Source organism: Marmota marmota, unplaced genomic scaffold, assembly GCF_001458135.2.
Source record: "Marmota marmota marmota unplaced genomic scaffold, marMar, whole genome shotgun sequence".
NCBI lineage: Eukaryota > Metazoa > Chordata > Mammalia > Rodentia > Sciuridae > Marmota > Marmota marmota.
This window is the reverse complement of record NW_025999968.1, coordinates 61,462,046-61,480,131: the sequence shown is the minus strand read 5'-3', so window position 1 is coordinate 61,480,131 and position 18,086 is coordinate 61,462,046. Positions and strand designations below refer to the sequence as shown.

The 18,086-nt window shown below is 44.1% G+C and overlaps 1 protein-coding gene across 9 annotated transcripts in view; it reads right to left on the bottom strand.

Moving 5' to 3' along the window:
* Positions 1-18,086, bottom strand: part of Pknox1 (PBX/knotted 1 homeobox 1) — a 50,221-nt gene that overhangs the window by 23,285 nt on the left and 8,850 nt on the right. For 7 of the 9 annotated variants that reach the window (XR_007347826.1, XM_048803741.1, XM_015478813.2 and 4 more), the window contains 5 exons: positions 16,973-17,100; positions 13,150-13,321; positions 11,041-11,211; positions 5,430-5,529; positions 4,419-4,516 (listed from right to left, as the gene is read on the bottom strand). Coding sequence is in view for 8 of the 9 variants with exons in the window: in XM_048803741.1 (XP_048659698.1) it covers positions 4,419-4,516; positions 5,430-5,529; positions 11,041-11,211; positions 13,150-13,321; positions 16,973-17,100 (669 nt within the window). In the remaining variant the exon portion in view is untranslated. Of the gene's footprint in view, positions 1-4,418; positions 4,517-5,429; positions 5,530-11,040; positions 11,212-13,149; positions 13,322-13,686; positions 13,805-16,972; positions 17,101-18,086 lie in introns of those variants that run through there. The other 2 variants (XM_015478816.2, XM_015478815.2) reach the window with 2 other exon arrangements.

The window sequence follows — 18,086 nt, the reverse complement described above, 5'->3', positions numbered from 1 at the left end:
TGACTGCTGAGCGAAAGCAGCTGGTTTCTCTGTCTCCAGGACGTGGTTCTCCACATCCTCACTCCACGTGGGGACTCGGCTCAGCAGGGACCCCTGGCCTGAGAAGGCAGAGGGGATAGAGGCTAAGGGGGCCTTCGAGCCTGAGCCAGTGTTCCTCAGGTAGGTGAAGCCCAGGGCTACCACACCCAACCCCTGTTCCCACCTGTGCCTCCTGCAGGGGAACAGCGACAACACCCCACTGCCTGGCCCAGGAGAGATTCCAGGCCACCAATAGGAATGGACAGGGATGCTACAAAGCACCACTTGAGAGGAATGTGCGGGCTGAGCAGAGGGGGAGCCACAATGGCCCACACGGCAGAAGAGGCCCAGGCCTGGAAGACAGCCCCTCAGCCAGAGAGCTCCAGGGAGATCTTAGCAGCACCGATCCAGACACTCACGGGACAAACCAAAACAGCCTGTGACCATGGCAGTACTGTGACCATGGCCACCAACTTATCTCTGCAGGACCACTCCTGACAACACTGACCCTGACACGGACTTGGGCAACCGTGTATTTTATATGCCTGCAAATCCAGCACCACACGGACAGTGCCAAATACCACGAGGACAGGGCGAGGAAGAGGGCACGAGAATGAGGCCCCCTTCCCGGACGAAAGGCAAAGCCAGGCATTTGAAAGGATGTTACGTGATAGGATTTTACTTAGAAACAGAAGAAAACAGCAGAAGAAACTACAAAAGGTTTGCAGGTGACCTACGGGGCAGGTGTGGATGGCCTGAGCTGCGACCCACAGAAACACTGAAAGTAACCGAGAGGGCAAAGGGCAACCCTGCAGATAAGTGGAGCTGTGCAAATAACCCTGCGGTAGAAAGAGAGGGCGGACAACAACCTCATCCTGACCACTCCTCCCTTTATCAAGCATGTCTTCAGGTGGGTCCTTGTGAGCAGCATAATCGAAGGATTTCAGTGAACACACCACCCAAGGACAGATCCACTGCAGCCTGCCTACTAGGCCCTGTGTGAACAGGCCAGCATGTCCTGCACAGCGATGACTCCCTCCTGGGGACCAGCACCGCACATCACCAGCTCCTCACATGAGCAGAGGATGTTAGACCACCTAAGCTTGGACATGCTGCCCCAGGCAGGGAGCCCTGTACGACAGTGGACAGCAATGTGGAACGAGGGTCCCAGGGTCATCTGCACAGCATCTAGGATGTGGCACATGTATTGGTGGCAGCTTTTAGCCAGGTTTGTAGTAAGAATCAGGAACAAGAAGCAGAGTGGAAATAGGTGGAAAACTTACAGTTTAGCCAAAAAAAATCCATGAAAAATTGGAGCCAAGGAAGATGTGGTTGCCATTAAAGAGATTAGTACCATAAAGAAAAATCAAGTACTGTGCACAGAGACTGTAGGAAAGAGCCTTGAAGGCATTTCAGAATTGGCCAGGCCCCAACCACTGCAGGGTAAAGGACATGAAAGTATAAAGTGATCAGAAGGACCTTCCTCTGAGAAGAGACAGCCAACGCATCCGGCTCTCAGAGAGCCACAGAGGAAGTTGTCTCCTCTGTTCAGCCATCCTGGCACTCAGAGGCCACTGCAGCTACGGGCCAGTGGGACTGGCTACTGCTCTCACTGGCAGCAGTCTTTGGCACTGTCCGTGTGGTGCTGGATTTGCAGGCATATAAAATACAAGTTGTGGGATCACAGAGGCTTCCATTGAGACTTTAAAGGGATGTCTGGGGGACAAGTGATGTGTGGCAGGGTAAGAATCCCTATCATAAGCTCCTGAGAGAATGGTGCATAAAGCTATGAGAGTAAAGTCAGAGCTGCAATGGAGACCCCAGAAGATAAAAAACGCCAAGAGCATGCAGCATCTGTCAAGGAAAGCGGCAGGCAGTGAGCAGACCCAATTCAAGAGAGACAGAGCATGTGAACTGCCCAGGGAAGTCCACAGGGCAGGCCTACCTAAGCCCTTTGGAGAGAACATTACACCAACACATGCACTGGTTACTGGATGGAACTAGAGGATTTAATGTTTGTTCCGCTGGGTTTCACTCTTACCTTGGTCTGATGTTTCCTAGGTATTCTATTCCTACTTTTCAGAATAAGAATGTTTACACTGTGACATGGTATACTGGATGCATGTAGCTGGCTTTTTGATTTTTACAGGGGTTCACAGCTAAGAGGTTGCTGTAAGCCTTAGAGGAGATTTGAAACTTGGACTTTTTGAGAAATGTTGGAACTGTTCTGGAGACCTGAGGACTCTTGGAGATGGATCAAATGTATTCTGCATTATGAGAGGAATGAGTCAGGGTTAGAATGTTATAGTTCTGACCTGGAATGTCCCCCAACCCAAAGACTCCAAAGATGTTGAAGACCAGTCCCCAGTGCAGCCATGTTGAGAGGTGGGGCTTTGGGGAAGTGCCTGGATCATGAGGGCTTGAGGCTCATCAATGAATTAATCCATGGATGGACTGGTAACCAAATGGACTCCTGGCAGATGGCGGGGCCCAGCTGAAGGAAGTGGGTCCTGGGGGGCATGCCTTTTATGACTATGCTATGTCCTCAGCCCCTTCCTGTCTCTCTCTGTACTTCCTGTGCCAGGAGATAAGCAGCTGAGCTCTTCAACGCCCTCCCTGCCATGATGTTCTGCCTCATCACAAACCCTCATGGCTTATGCTCTGTCTCTCTTGAATTGGGTCTGCTCACTGCCTGCCGCTTTCCTTGACAGATGCTTCAGTGAGGGGCCCAAACAATGGACCAAAATCTCTGAAACCAGGAACCAAAATAAACCTTTCCTCCTTCAAGTTGATCTCATTGGGTATTTGGTCACAGTGGTGGAAAACTAACAAGGGGGTATAAGCAGAAGTAGAGGACAAGCAATGTCATGGACAGAGGGGCTCTGCAATTGGGACTAAAAGGGAGTCACAGTCCCCAAAGTCTAGCTGAAAGATCGGAGAGTTCTACTGAAGCACTACACACTGTGCAGTTTGCTATTTAAATTGTTGCTGAAAAAACTCAGTTAAATAGAACACATCCTTCTTAAATAACAAGACAAGGCACTGGACCTGGAAATGTTTTCCTCTGAAAAATAAGGTGATCCAGGGGGCTGGGGCTCAACGGTAGTGCGCTCACTTAGCATGTGTGAGGCACGGGGTTTGATCCTCAGCACCACATAAAAACACATAAAATAAAGGTATTGTGTCCATCTACAAATAAAAAAATAGTAATGTGATCCTAGGAAACTATTCTGCAAACAGACACAGTTTTATTGTCACAGACATCTTAAAGAAAACCAGAGGGAAAGAGGACTGGCCAGAGAATCAAGGAGCAGCCCCAGTGGGATCTAGCTCCTCCCCTAGGCAGGTCTGGGCCAGCGCAGCCCCCACAGCCCAGATGGTCCCTGAAGTGCCCCAGCCTCACAGTGGTCCCTGTCTCATGGCCTATGGCTCTAGTCCACTCTGTCCAACAAGACCAGTTAAGTTCAAGAAGGCAGCCCCAGACTGCCTACGCTGCTGGGTGCTGCCCAGGGCTGCTCGGACTTGCTTTTGTGCATTCAGTAAAACACCAACATCCCTAAGGCTAGACACAGATAGCTCTTAACAAGGATGTGGAAAATGTCCATGCAGGTCACAGACAAAGATCTAACACAAAAAAAGAATCAATGCTCTTAAAATCAGAACTGTAAATTAAACTTGGTCTTTCTGATTACCTAACTTGATCAAAGTAAAAAATGTGTATGCATCGGCAGAATTTAAAGGGATACTTCAGCCTAGTAGATCTAAACTCCTTACTTTACCACAAAGGCACAGGAAAAGGCAGCATGACCCAAGGTCATACTATGTCAGAGTCATCTCTGCTCTGACCCCGCTGCTTGCACAGTCACCTTCAGTGTTCTGGGAGCTGAACACCCGAAGGCAGGAGCCCTGAGAGAGCAGGGGTTGAGAGCCACCCGAGAAGCCCCCCCCCATCTCTCATCAGACACACTGAAGATGTACAACAGGGAGGCCTGAAGAACTCCTGTGCTTGGGACCACAGGAGCAGCCTCATACTGGAGGTCCCCTGCTGGAGGTGTAGGCCACGCCCTGTAGGGGTGAAAACCTTGCCCAGCTCTTATGCACCTGCTGGGCCTCAGACCCCAGATAGATATGCAAAGTAAACCCGCACACAAGTCTGCCTCAGCACGGGCCACGGGCTGCTTCTGGGGTCATGAATGACTTTCTTGCTTCTTTAGACTCCTGAGTTCTGCAAATTTTCCTCTGAGGGAGATGAGGAATGAAAAGAAACACTGACATGCAGACCAACTAGAGAGGGCTCCAGGAGGATGATGCTCACCCAGAAGGGCCAGCGCAGCCTGCTGTACCATGCGGCACACAGGGCAGCACCTACCCCCAAACCCTCCAGAGGAGGGCAGACATACCTGGGAGTTCTGGATCCTAATTGTCCCAGGTGACAAGGCCTGTGTGACCACTTGGCCTTGTGGAGTCACGACTGTGACAGGCTGGTACACTGTGCCTCCTCAAAAGGGAGAAGAAAATTTAAAAGTTAAACTACTTTCAAGTCTTAAGGATTTAAAACATTTTTATTGATATGCTTATGGAATATAACTTATGGAATAAAATCTTTAGTTTGAGGAGGTTGTAATCATTCCAAACAATCAAAAATACTTTGCAAGTTGACTTGTCATATAGTGATCACCCAAGTTCACTGACAGGCCACACTCAGGTGCCTTGAGTCCTGCAGTGTCGGGAAGCACTGGCCAACGAACAGCTAGGCACCCTTTCCCTCTGCCGGGCAGCCGTCTCCTATAATTGCACATATTAAGGACTTGGCCAAAGGTGCCGATAATACGTTTTCATCCTAGCTCTGCCCCGGAGGTTCCCACCAATGGCGCTGTGAAGTTTTTCACAACGCCATTGTGAGTACAATGCTCTCTCTTTCTATATGCCCTTTTCATGTTCATGATGTTTTGTTTTTCTAATATCCTACACATACCACGGAACGCTGGAATCTGCACCCTCCTGTAATGCTTTTGTTATACAAATATACTGAATCAAGGCTAAATTTTCACTTGACTGTCATCAATTCATGCTATAACTTAGGATTTTCCAGGTGCTGCTACAAGCACAATTAAAAACTATGTTATCTGGAAATCATAGTTGGTTTTTCCTTATATTTCCAACTCTGATATAAAACCTTTTTCCTTTCCAAAGCACATTTTGCATAACGTATTTGTGGAGAATTAACAAGAAATAGGCATTCAAGAAGCTCTATATTCTGACACTACCAAATCAGGAACCAACATTAGTTAAAATACTGTGAGATCAAGAACAAAATTAAACATTCAAAAATTATATACTCATTCTAAAACAATAGGACCTGTTTTCTGCACAAGCTCATGTAGAAAGCACCTGCTTTGCCATGGCCCTACCTGCCACCGTCGCCATGGTCACATTTCCCTGTTGCAGGGCGGAGGCAGGAACCACGATCCCCTGTGGGCTGAGTGTGCCTGTGATGGCACTTTGAATCTGCTGAAATCAGAACACACATGTTGTGGGAATTATTAGAAAATGGGAACCCCTGTGAAAACCTCAAAGCAAGCAGCACGATGATATCTCGGGAAAGGAAAGGGAGGGTGGGCCCAGAGTACAGTCAGATGCCAAGGCTTTCACAGACAGAAACCAAGAGAGGCAAGGCTGACTGTTCGACACAAGACCGAGGCTGAGACGTTAGGTAGCAATGTGCTTTCCAAAAGATCACCTTTATCTACATTCCCTAAATTCTCCCAGGAGGGACCAGGAAAACCCTGCTACCTAATCACACACCTTTTTCCTTAGATCTTGCTAAGATAACTGAGTTCTCCACAAACTAAAGCCTCTTGGACAGGACGCACACATCAGATCATACCACGGGCTTAGAGGTGACTGGAAGCAACTGGTAGGTACACTTAAAAGTTAGACACATTAATTTGGTCGTAACAGAAGTTAAGCCATCCAAATCAATAACCTAGGGCTGGGGTTGTGGCTCAGTGGTAGAGTGCTTGCCTAGCACGTGCGAGGCCCTGGGTTCAATCCTCAGCACCACATTAAAAAAAAAAAAAAGATATTGTATCCACCTAAAAAACTAAAAAATAAATATTAAAAACAAAAACAAGGGCTGGGGTTGTGGCTCAGCAGTAGAGCACTTGTCTAGCACGTGTAAGGCCCTGGGTTCAATCCTCAGCATCACTTAAAAATAAATAAAATAAAGGTATTGTGTCCAACTACAACTAACAAATAAATATTAAAAAAAAAAATCAATAACCCAAGCTCCCACCAGGCAAGATAGCACACACCTGTAATCCCAGAGGCTCAGGAGGCTGAGGCAGGAGGATGGAGATTTCAAGGCCAGCCTCAGCAACAATGAGGCACTAAGCAACTCAGTGAGATCCTATCTCTAAATAAAACACAAAATAGGGCTGGAGATGTGGCTCAGTGGTGAGTGCTCCTGAGTTCAATCCCTGGCACACCCCCCTGTAAGGATGGCCTTAGGCCTTAACCTGCAGTCTCACCATCTAGTGGAGCCCTCCATTGTGGCCCTCAGAAACAAACAAGTCACTTCTCCTCACCCTGACAAACTCAGAGTGAAGTTTCTGGCATGTTGACCTCTCCCCATAAGGGGGAAAGGCAAAAAAATCAGGGTGGGGACCACCAGACCAGATGCTTTAACCCCAGGGTAAATGACCTCACTGAGAACCGAGTAGCAGCTCATAGGGACTGAAAGGTGGTCAAAAGCCCCCAAATTTAGAATAAATGATGGAGCAGATGAACAGACATTCAGCCAGTCGACACTGATGCACACAAGCCTGAGAGCCCGATGAGGACCTGGACTGACATCCCAACTCTTCCCATCTGCCGATCCTCGGCATCTTCCTCACCACTCTCAAACTCTACAGCCACATATTGACCCTGTGAGAACACAACTTCTCCCCACAACCCTCTCCTTAACCAGCAGTTGGCTCCATCCCAGGAGAAGCCTGACCTGATCACCGTGGTCTGACTGTGCATCTGCTGGACTCAGAGCCTAAGACTTGAGACTTCTGATCTGACCTGGAGCTTAGCATGCAGAGGGAATGTCTGTCATAAGCTTGTCATGATTAAGTGTGTTTGCAGTGCTTGGAATTAATCCAGAATTGTTTGCTGTGAACTGGTTATGGCTATTGCCATGCCCAGAGTTAAGGATTGTCATTTTCTTGATTAAGAACCTATAGAATGAAATTGTATTGAGTGATTTGAGTGAATAGAGCATTGACAAAGGCAGAAGCACATAGACATTCTTTCTCTCTCCCCTCGACTGCGTAAGTTGCACCTTTTGCCATGGTGACACCCACCTACACCAAAAAAAAAAAAACAAAGACATGAAATGCTTGCTTATTAAAAAGAGCAAACAAACCTTTAGTAAGACACAAAAAGAGAGAGGGAGAAGGAGAGAAGGGGATGGGGGAAAGGGAGGGGAGACCCAGATTCCCAACGATGGGATAGCTACAATCCTGCAGATGCCAGAGGTCAGAAGAAGTGAACACAGCCTCACACCTAAGCCTGGTGCAAGGGAGGCAGACCGGCAGCCCAAAGCTTAGCCACCACAGCTCACCCAGCATGGATGGGACCTTCTGAGCAGCCCTGCACCTATTAAGGAAACTAAACTTGTAATTTAAATCTCCCAGAAAAGAATTCTAGAGGTTTGTGCATTTTCAATAAGGACTTAGTTATCTATCAAATATCTAAAGAAAAATCCACACCTCTTCTATAATCTCCCAGAAAACAAGAGCCACAAACACTCCCCAATCCATTTTATGAACACTGTATTTTCCTGACACCAAAGCCAAAGAAACCACAGAAACAAAACTCACACCATAATCCCTTATGAATAGACACAAAAATGCTTTACAAAATACTAGCAAACACAATTGAGGAATATATATAATTATGTGCCACAGCCAATGGAATTTATTCCAAGAATGCAAGACTTGTTCAATATTAGAAAAACCAACCCATGTAATCTCCCAACAAGACCAATAAGGAAAATCACACGACCATACCAACTGATACAGAGAAAGCATCTGACAAAGTTCAACCTAATAAAAACTCTCAGAATGCCAGGCAAGGTGGCACATTCCTGTAATTCCAGCAATTTAGGAGATTGAGGCAGGAGGATCACAAGTTGGAGACATCCTCAGCAACTTACTGAGGCCTTAAGAAACTTAGCAAGACCCTGTCTCAAAATAAAAAATAAAAAGGGCTGGGAAAGTGGCTCAGTGGTTAAGCACTCCTAGATTCAATCCCCAGTACTGGGGAAAAAAAAAAAAAAAAAAAAAACAGCCAGGCATAGTGGTACACGCCTGAAATCCCAGCAGCTTGGGAGGCTGAGGCAGGAGGATCGTGAGTTCAAAGCCAGCCTCAGCACAGCGAGGCACTAAGGAACTCAGTGAGATCCTGTCTCTAAATAAAATATAAAATAGGACTGGGAATGTGGCTCAGTGGTCGAGTGCCCCTGAATTCCATCCCCCACAAAAGCCAAACAACTCTCAGAGGGGAGTGTCCTCCAACAGGTAAGAGCATCTTTAAATACCTCAACCAATATGAGCAAGGTACTGACTGACAGGTTCCCTAAGGCTGGAGAAAGGCTGGGGAGTCTGCTCTCCATACTCCCAAAGACGGCGCTGGATGGTCCAGTCAATGCAGTGACACAAGAACAGGAAGTAAAAGGCAGGGGGTCAGAAAGGAGGCAAACAGCACTGTCCCCGCTGGTGTGCCACTTGCTCAACAGGTAGAAAATCCAAATAGCCCACAAAAGCAAAGCTCCTAGAACTAATATAAATGAGTTCAGCAAGGTCACAGCACATACAATAAACATACAGAAATCAACTGTATTTCTGCAGACCAGCAATAAACACATGGAAACAAAAACTAAAAAAATAATCTATTCACAATCACTCAAAAAATGGTTACACTTAGACATAACTCCAAAAGCACACACACAAGACCTGTATTTGAAAACTGGTGGGAAAAAAAAAAAAAAACAATAGAAGATGTAAAATAAATGGAGAGACATAACCATATGTGTGGGTTGGAGGACTCAACATAGTAAAGCTGTCAATTCTTCCCAAATCAATATACAGATTTGATGAAATTCCTATCAAAATCCCAGTAAGATTTTAAAAAAATGGACCTAGACAAAATCATTCTAAAATTTATATGAAAAGGCAAAGGAACCAGAACAACTAAAACAATCTTGAGAAGAAACACTGAAGTGGAAGGAAACTATCTACTCAAGTTGGAGATTTATCATATGATATGGCAATCAAAACTATGTAGTAGTTGACACACAGATCAATGGAGCAGAACAGAAAACACAGGAGACAGGCCCCCCAACATGCCCAACTGATGTTTGACACAGGTGCAAAAAGCAATGTAGTGGAAGTAGGAAAGCTTTACAACCAAAGGTCCTGGTGCCGACAAACATCATCGACAAAAAAACCCTCAATTAAATCTCCCACTTTCTGCACAAGCTAACTCCAAACTGATAATGAATTTAAATGTAAAATATAAGACTACAAAACATTCAGAAATAAAAAAACAAAGAAAGACAACATCTTTGGGATCTAAAGGTAGGCAGAGTTCTTAGACTTGATACCCAAAGCACAATCCATACAAGGAAGTACTGAAAAATTAAACTTCATCAAAATTAAAAATGTTTGCTCTACAAAAGACATGTTAAGAGGATGTTAAGAGGACACTTAGCTACAGATTTGGAAAATATATTTGCAAACTCTATATCCAAAAAAGGACTAGTATCTAGAATAGGGCCGGACTCTCAAAACACAGCAGTTTAAAGAAAATCAAATTAGAAAATAGGCAAAAGACACGAACAGACATTTTCACCAAAGCTGATAAACAGGTGGTGGATATACACAGATCAACACCATTAGTCAGCAGGGACACGAAATAAAAACCCCAATGGATTACCACTACACGTCATTAGAGTGGCTGGAATAGAACACTGCTTCATCACACACAGACCTTCAGAGCACTGTGCCCAATGAACGAGCCAGGCACAAAGGACAAAATACTACATGATTCTACTGATACAAGGTCCCCAGAGAAGTCTAAGTCATGGAGACAAAGTGTGGGCTGGTGGGTGCCAGGGCTAGGAAGGAGAACGAGGGATAGGTTTCCTGAGGACAGAGCTCAGGTGGGAACATGAGGAAGTTCTGGAGGTGGATGGTGCTGAGGGATGCACAACAATGGAATGAACTAAACCACTGTAATGTGCATTTTAAAATGGTTGCAATTAAAAACATGGTTAAGATGGTAAAATTTATGTATATGTTATTCAATTTTTAAAAGTGTATTGGGCTGAGCCAGGTGCAGTGGTACATGCCTATAATCCCAGTGGCTCGGGAAGCTGAGACAGGAGGGTTGTGAATTCAAAGCCAGCTTCATCAAAAGCAAGGTGCTAAGCAACTCAGTGAGACCCTGTCACTAATTCAAAATAGGGCTAGGGATATGACTCAGTGGTCGAGTGCCCCTGAGTTCAATTTCCAGTTATCCCCACCCCCCAAAAAAGAATGTGTTGGGCTAGGGTTGTGGCTCAGTGGTAGAGAGCTTGCCTAGCACATGTGAGGCACTGGCTTCAATCCTCAGTACCACATAAAAACAAAATATAGCAAAAATACAGGCATTGTGTCCATCTATAACTTATAAAAAAAAAAATACTGTGTGTTTTTCCCCAATAAAAAAAAAAGGAATGAGTGGTACTCTACTCTCCATAAACATGGGGTGGGGTTGGCGGGAGCCAGAATGCAGACTGAGGACTCACCCATTCCCTACATGAAGTCCAGAAAGATTCTTCTCTGGCTTGAATTTACTCCTAAAATAAGCCAGCTTCAGAGACCTAGAAGGTCCTTCAAGCAAGACAGCCATCGAGACAGCCCCAGCAATTCTGAAAGGGTTGGTGATCTGGGGTTGATGCCAAAGGCATAAAGACCCCCAAAAGGCAGGTACCTGGGATTGCACGGGCGAGTATGGACTTCCAGGCTCTCCACTCAACAGAGTCTCACTGTTCATTTTTGTCTTCAAACAAGCAATGTACCGACTACAGAAATCTTTGCAGAGTTCATTAACTTTTTCCAGCTCAAGAAGATGAATACGCAAGACCTGGATTGCTTTCACCATCTAGAAACAGAGAAAATGAAGACTTATATAAGAAAAAGGTACTAGTATAGTCATCATTATCATACATATTTGGTTCCTAGTTATCAGAAACCTCTTCAGTGACAGCAAGAGAAGTGAAATGACGTCAGAAATCATACAAAGAGGTGACTGCCACAGCACTGCTAACCTGGGCTTTGGCCATCCTGGTGTATAGGGACAAGGGAGCCCTGGACCGGCGCTGGTGAGGCTGTGCTGGCAGTGAAGCTCTGCCTGAAGATGGCTGGGCTGTCTCACAGCCACCAGATCACTCTGTGGCCTAGGAGGTTTCTTACCCTCACTCTATTTCTATAAGTAGGGACAAATCTATACAAGTGGTTTAATTTTTTTTCTTTTTCTTTTTTTGGTACTAGGGATTGAACCCAGGGACACTTTACCACTGAGCCACATCCCCAGCCCTTTTTCTTTCTTATTTTTCAATTTTAAGACAGGGTCTCATAAAGTTGCTTAAGGTCTTGCTAAGTTACCAAGGCTGGGCTTGAACTTGCAATCCTCTTGCCTCAGCCTCCTGAGTCACTGGGGTTACAGACATGTGCCACCACACCCAGCAGCAGTTTTTAATTTTGTTGAAGTTAGACTTATCAACTCTATCTTTTCTGGATCATATTTCTGGGGTCAAGTCTAAGAATGCTTTCCTAGCCCTAAATCCCAAAGATTTCCTCTTGTGACTTTTCCAAGAGTTTTGTAGTTTTATATGAAGTCACTAAGTTTTGAGGTGATCTGCCCCAAAACAATAGATCATTAATGCCAATAATGAATCTGTTTTCATTAGTACTATCTGCCTGTGAATCAACAACTCCAAAGTTCAGTGCTAAGCTAACATAAAATAATTCATACATATTCATGGAACAAAAGAATCAATCAACTAATACCAGTAATTACCAAGCAACAAGCTCTGCAAGTGCTAAAGACAGGGTGGGAAACTGTGTTCCCTGCAGCCAGGGGGGTGTGGAGGATGCCCACTCCCCACTCACTGAGCCAGGCCAGAGAGATGACTGCATCCCAGTCCCAGGAGCAGAGAGAGCTGTGACCCTTACCCATAAGGGCATGGGTCTCCTTTCAGAGTTGAGCAGGCAGGGTCAAAGGTCAAAGCCTGACCACTTACAGAATCTATGAGGTGGTAAAGAGGAAACACACAATGAAAACCTTAGGAAAGCTATGAATGGGCAATTTACCCAGGAAAGAAGCAGTTTTCCAAAGACCCTTCTATGCTCAGAGCCTGACTAAGGTTTGATACAGGTCCTAGAAGGCATCTGTGACCCAGCAATGGTACCCTGATGCCAGATCCATGTCAATCTGAATCTGGGAGGGATGAAAACAAGTAGCATGCTAAGGTGAGAAGGCAAAGGGAACAAGAGCCTAACAAAGACTGCCAGTACCACCCAAATCCTGTAAGGGCTGGCTGGCTGTGGGTGCACCAGGGACATTAGCCACAAGAACTTCTTCACTTCCTCTACAGAGTACGGAAATCCCTGGATTTTGGAGCCCTGGAAACAGGAGGAAGTTGGCATGAGCCTCAAGACTCAAAGTTGTCTTAAGGATATAGTCCAAGTCCTGTATCCATGATTAGGAGTATGCCAAGAGTAGAAGTTGGGCACAGACATGTCAGGGAACACCCTAGCTCTGGAGAGCCTTTAGACCTTCAGGAGAGAACAGGCCCCCAGGCATTTAGGACAGAGGCAGGGATTGCTTCACTGGCTTGTTAAAGGAAATGTAACTAGAGGGGAAGACCTGGGGACATTCAAGTTACACACACTGGAAGACAAGCTACCTCACAGTTACACCATTCTCCCCTTTAGCGGAACCACAAGCAGCTTAAAGCTATAATATGAAGTTAAAAACTTCATGATCTGATTTTAAATTATTAAAAATAAATTTTAAAAAAGCAGTCACTTTACTTACTAAGTTGTCAGTTTCTGGATCTTCACAAAAGAAGGGTTTCCCTTCCTTCTCTTGCTTTCTGACGAAGTTCTCAATGTCCACATCAAAACTGGCAGAAGTTGTGCCTTCTGAGCCCTGTGTGGACTGCTCACATTTTTCAAACAACAAAGCTAATAATGGAAACAGTGGATGCCTAGGGGAGAAAAGAACAAAGAATACAGGTACGTTCTCCATCTCCACAAGAATGCTCGGGCTCTCAGGGTGCACAGCCTCAGAGAGTGACTCTGGGGAGCCTAATCCACATGCCACAGAAATTGCTATTTAAAGTGTACCATTCAGTGGGGTTTAGTATATTCTAGAGTAGGACAACCATCACCACAATTTTAGAGCATCATCATCCCCAAAAGAAATCTGATGCCCACTAGCAGTCGCTCCATTTCTACAAACCTCAGCCCACCACAAACCTACTTTCTATCTCTATGATTATTCTAGACATTTCACATAAAGGGACTCATGAAGTCTCTGGTGTCTGTCACTTAGCATGTTTCAAGGACTTACCAATGTTGTAACAAGTATCGGTCCTTCATTCCTTCACGGCTGAATAGTATCCCATTGTAAGGTGATACCACACTTAGTTTTTCCAGTTGATGGACATCTGGTTGTTTCTTCCTTTTGACTATTATGGATAATGCTGCCATGAACATTCATGTACAGGATTTTGTGGGAACATACACTGTCATTTCTCTTGGGTATATGCACAGGAGTGAAATTTCTGGGTCAAATGGAACTCTATGTTCAACATTCTGAGGAATTGCCGAAGTTTTCCAAAGCAGCTGCACCGCATACATGACAGCAATGTAAGAGGATTCTAATTTCTCTACCTTCTCATCAACACCTTCTAGTTTCTGTTTTTCTTTTTAATCATAGTCATCCTAATGGGTGCAAAGTGTGTATCTCTGGTATTTATTTTTAATTACATAATAACTGAATAAATACCAGTTAAATAAATAAATAAATACATACATACATACATACAACCCATTGGAAAAAATTCAGACCACCTGATCAACCGTAGCCCTCTGGGATATGACACTGTGATCCTTCCTTGCTCTCCCCAAAGGTGTTGATATTTTGGTGTGTACCCTTCTTCAGAGTACACTGTACCCTCACATGGTTCCGGAACTTGCTTTGACCTCTGAAATCTGTCATACAAACAGAAATGCTACAAGGGTATATGGTTTGGACAGCTGCCCAGGGCCCCATTAGTTCAATGCCCTGCTAGTGCTAGATTAAAACTCTTAGTTTGGAACAAGGAATGCTGTGGTTTGGATATGAGGTGCCCCCCGAACTCCTATGTTAACGCAGGAATCTACCGAGGTGGAACTATGAGATTATGAGAGATGTAGCCTGATCAGTGCCTTCTGATTTCACTGGGCTAACAGGGTGGTAACTACAGGTAGTTGGGGCATGGCTGGATCACTGCAGGCATACCCTGGAAGGGCACATCTTCCCTGTGGCCTCTTGCCATCTGTCTGTCTGTCTCTCTCTGCTTCCTGGCCACCATGAATAGAGAAAGGCTCCTCCGCTACACCTTCCACCATGATGTTCTGTCTCACCTGGGTCCAGAATAATAGGTTTCCCCACCATGTACTGAACCTCTGAAACTATGAGCCAAAATAAATCTTCCTATCTAAATTGTCCTTGTCAGGTGTTACAATTACAGTGACAAAAAGATGACCAACACAAGGAGCCCTGTGTTTTCTTTTTTACTGAGCCTCAAAAATTATGCAGCCAATGTTGCTTAAGAGACTGTCCATGGACTGGGCTGGGAATGTAGCTCAGTGGTGGAGTGCTTGTCTAGTGTGAACAAGGCCCTGGGTTTCATTCCTAGTCCTGCAAAAAAGTAATAATAATAGTAATAATTTTAAAATTAAATTAAAAGAGATACCATCCATGTCAGTGTATGGTAATCTTGTTATTCTTTAAATTATAGATGGTAACCTGTAATATGAAATCTCAACAGGGTGGCCACTTGCCAGTTGGCCATTTAGGTTGTTTGCAGTTGACAGTATCTGCAGTGTAGGAGAGCCTTAAGGTACACTTGCATTCACCTGTTAGGAAGCTGCCTAGAATGGAACTGCACTAACACTGTGAAAGTTACTATTACCATCATTATGTAAGTTATTTACAAAAGTAAATTCATAAAAACAAAGGAGAATGGTGATCACCAGACTGAAAGCAAAGACAGGGGAAAGATGATTTGTTATTTAATGGGTAGAGTCTCAGATTTGGAAGATGAAAAATTTCTGAAGATCTGTTTCCCAACAATGCAAATATACTTCACACTACCAAACCATACACTTAAAAATTAAGATGATAAATAAACTGTAGGGGCTTAGGACGAAGCTCAGTGGTAGAGCATGTGCTTGGTATGAGTCCAATTCCCAGCACCACACACAAAAAACAAATGAACTGTATGTTATGTATTTGGTTGTTTTTTTAACTACAATCTTAAAAAGTAAAGTCAGTAATTAACCATAAAAAGAAGTTATTCAAGGGCCAACTAATTTCCAAAAAGGAGTATCCTAATTACCTGCTCACTAGGGGTGACAAGGCATCATCAGCGCCCCAGACCTGCTGTCACCACCGGCTACTCAGCTTTTCATTTGTAAACCCAAGAGCCAAAAGACAAATCTCACTGTTGGGCTGTTTTCACATTCATCATCTGCTGACCCCTTTATGAATCTGCCTACTTTGTCATTTTTACTTTCGGTTGTTTGTCTTTTTCTTATTTATTATGCCATCTTTGTTCACATGCAGGGTTTGATTTGTGGTGATTAAATTTATTAGTCTTTTTTGCTTTGTCTTCTGAGTTTGTGCTTATTTAAGAAGGTATCCTGGACTGAAGGTTACTCCATACCTTTCTATGTTTTCTCCAAACTTCTTATTTACTTCTTTCTTTCTTTTTTGAATACTAAGGATTGAACTCAGGAATGCTCTACCACTGAGGTACATCCCCATCCCTAGACCTTTTTATTTTTTGAGACAGGGTCTTGCTAAGTTGCTGAGGCTGGACTCAACCCTGTGATCCTCCACACCTGGCTGTTACATAATTTTATTCAGCCCAGCCCCTACCCCCAGATGACTGATCTGGTCATCATCACCAGTGTTATATCCATATAAAAGCAAATGAAAAGCAGTATGTGACCTTCTGACGCTTCATTCACTCAGCACACTGCAGCTAGACTGACTTAGCTGTTCAATACCCATATCCCTTCCTTCCAGTTGCAATAACATTCCATGGTATGGATATATCATTGTGTGTCTATCAGTTCATCAGCCAAGAAACTCCTAGGCTGTTTATAGTTTCTGACAATTGTGAATAAAGACTCTATTTACATCAGCATAGACTTGAACAGGTATTTGTACACCTATGTTTAGCAACTGGGGATGTGCTCAGTGGTAGAGCGCTTGCCTGGCATGTAAGGCTCTAGGTTCCATCCCAAGCACCACAAAAGAACAAAAATCTCCCAAAATAACAGTCAAACTACAGGTGCAACCCAGCTATCCACTGACAGATAAACAACATATGGTATATACAGACTACCAAAAATCATCTGGGCTTGAAGATTTCTTTTTGCAAGATTACCCCAAATGATTTATAGTACAAAATGTTCTCTTTTAAGAAATGACATCTTAAACTGAAAAGATTTCACTCCTGATGCAGTGATAGCATGAGGATGGAGCCCCCCACTTTGCCCAGCTACCACTTCTGGTGTTCCACCTCACAGGTTTGTGTTCTCTCAGTCCTCTGGAAACCTACCCCTCCACACCCAGGTGCTACCTGTAAATGGCCTGCTTGTCTGCGTCCATTGGGGTCTGCGACTCTACAGGAGGAGGGCTCACTCCTTCTGCATCGGGTTCAGAGCAGTTTGGATCTTGCTCCGTTTTTAATTCTGTTACCACTTGCATCTATAAAAGGAGAATTTTGTTATCAAACACAAAACACACTGCTACCAAGTATTCTATTGTCAAACAGGAATGCTTTCAGACTGGTAAATTATACATAAAGAATACCATCAAGAAAACTCCTTTTAATTTAAAGTGCTTTAAAAGTGAATAACATAAAAAGCCAAATTTCCAAAGTGCCTAAGAATTGAGATTTTCTAAATCTGTGAAAGGCTTAGGATTTAAAAAAAATCATAATGACCATGTACAATTGAAGTAATTGTACATATGCAACCTTACTCTTCTATAACTTCTTACTATATATATCTCCATATTTAATAAAATAATGAGAGGGATAAACAAATAGTACAAGTTCTTATCTTCTCACAAGAATGACTGAGACTCAATATGCTACATATTTGTGAAAGGACTAAATTTTCTCATGTCCACCCTATCCCTCAGGAATATATAAACTATGAAAATTTAACCCAAGCTCTGGGTATAGCTCCGTGGTAGAGCACATGCTTGATCCCTGAGCACGTACGTACGTACGTAAGTACACACACACACACACACACACACACGCACGCACACACATGATGCAAATTTATAAAATGTCATGCATTTAGAAAGTAAAGACCAGCCATGCTTACTGAAAGCTTAGAGACATAGATTGCTTTAGACAAGCCATGTGTTTGTCACTTTCGTAAAATATAGTTAAATCCTCAAAGAATTCCACGTTACAAAAAAACAAAATTGCTGCAGTAAACTTTGGACTACCCAACCTAGCTTCTTCAGGACCAGGGGTCTGAGAAATTCTGAGGAGCCTGCCAGGCTTCTGCCCCTCCAAGGTGGCCAGGCATGCCCACCCCCTTGGAATTCCCTTTGCTCTCTTCTCTCAGTCCAGAAAGGTGCTCTAGGATGTCCATTCTGCTGCCTTTAAGATAAGTTTACATCTTGAGAATGTATTTTTCTCTCTTAAAAAAAAAAAAAAAAAAAAAAAAAAAAAA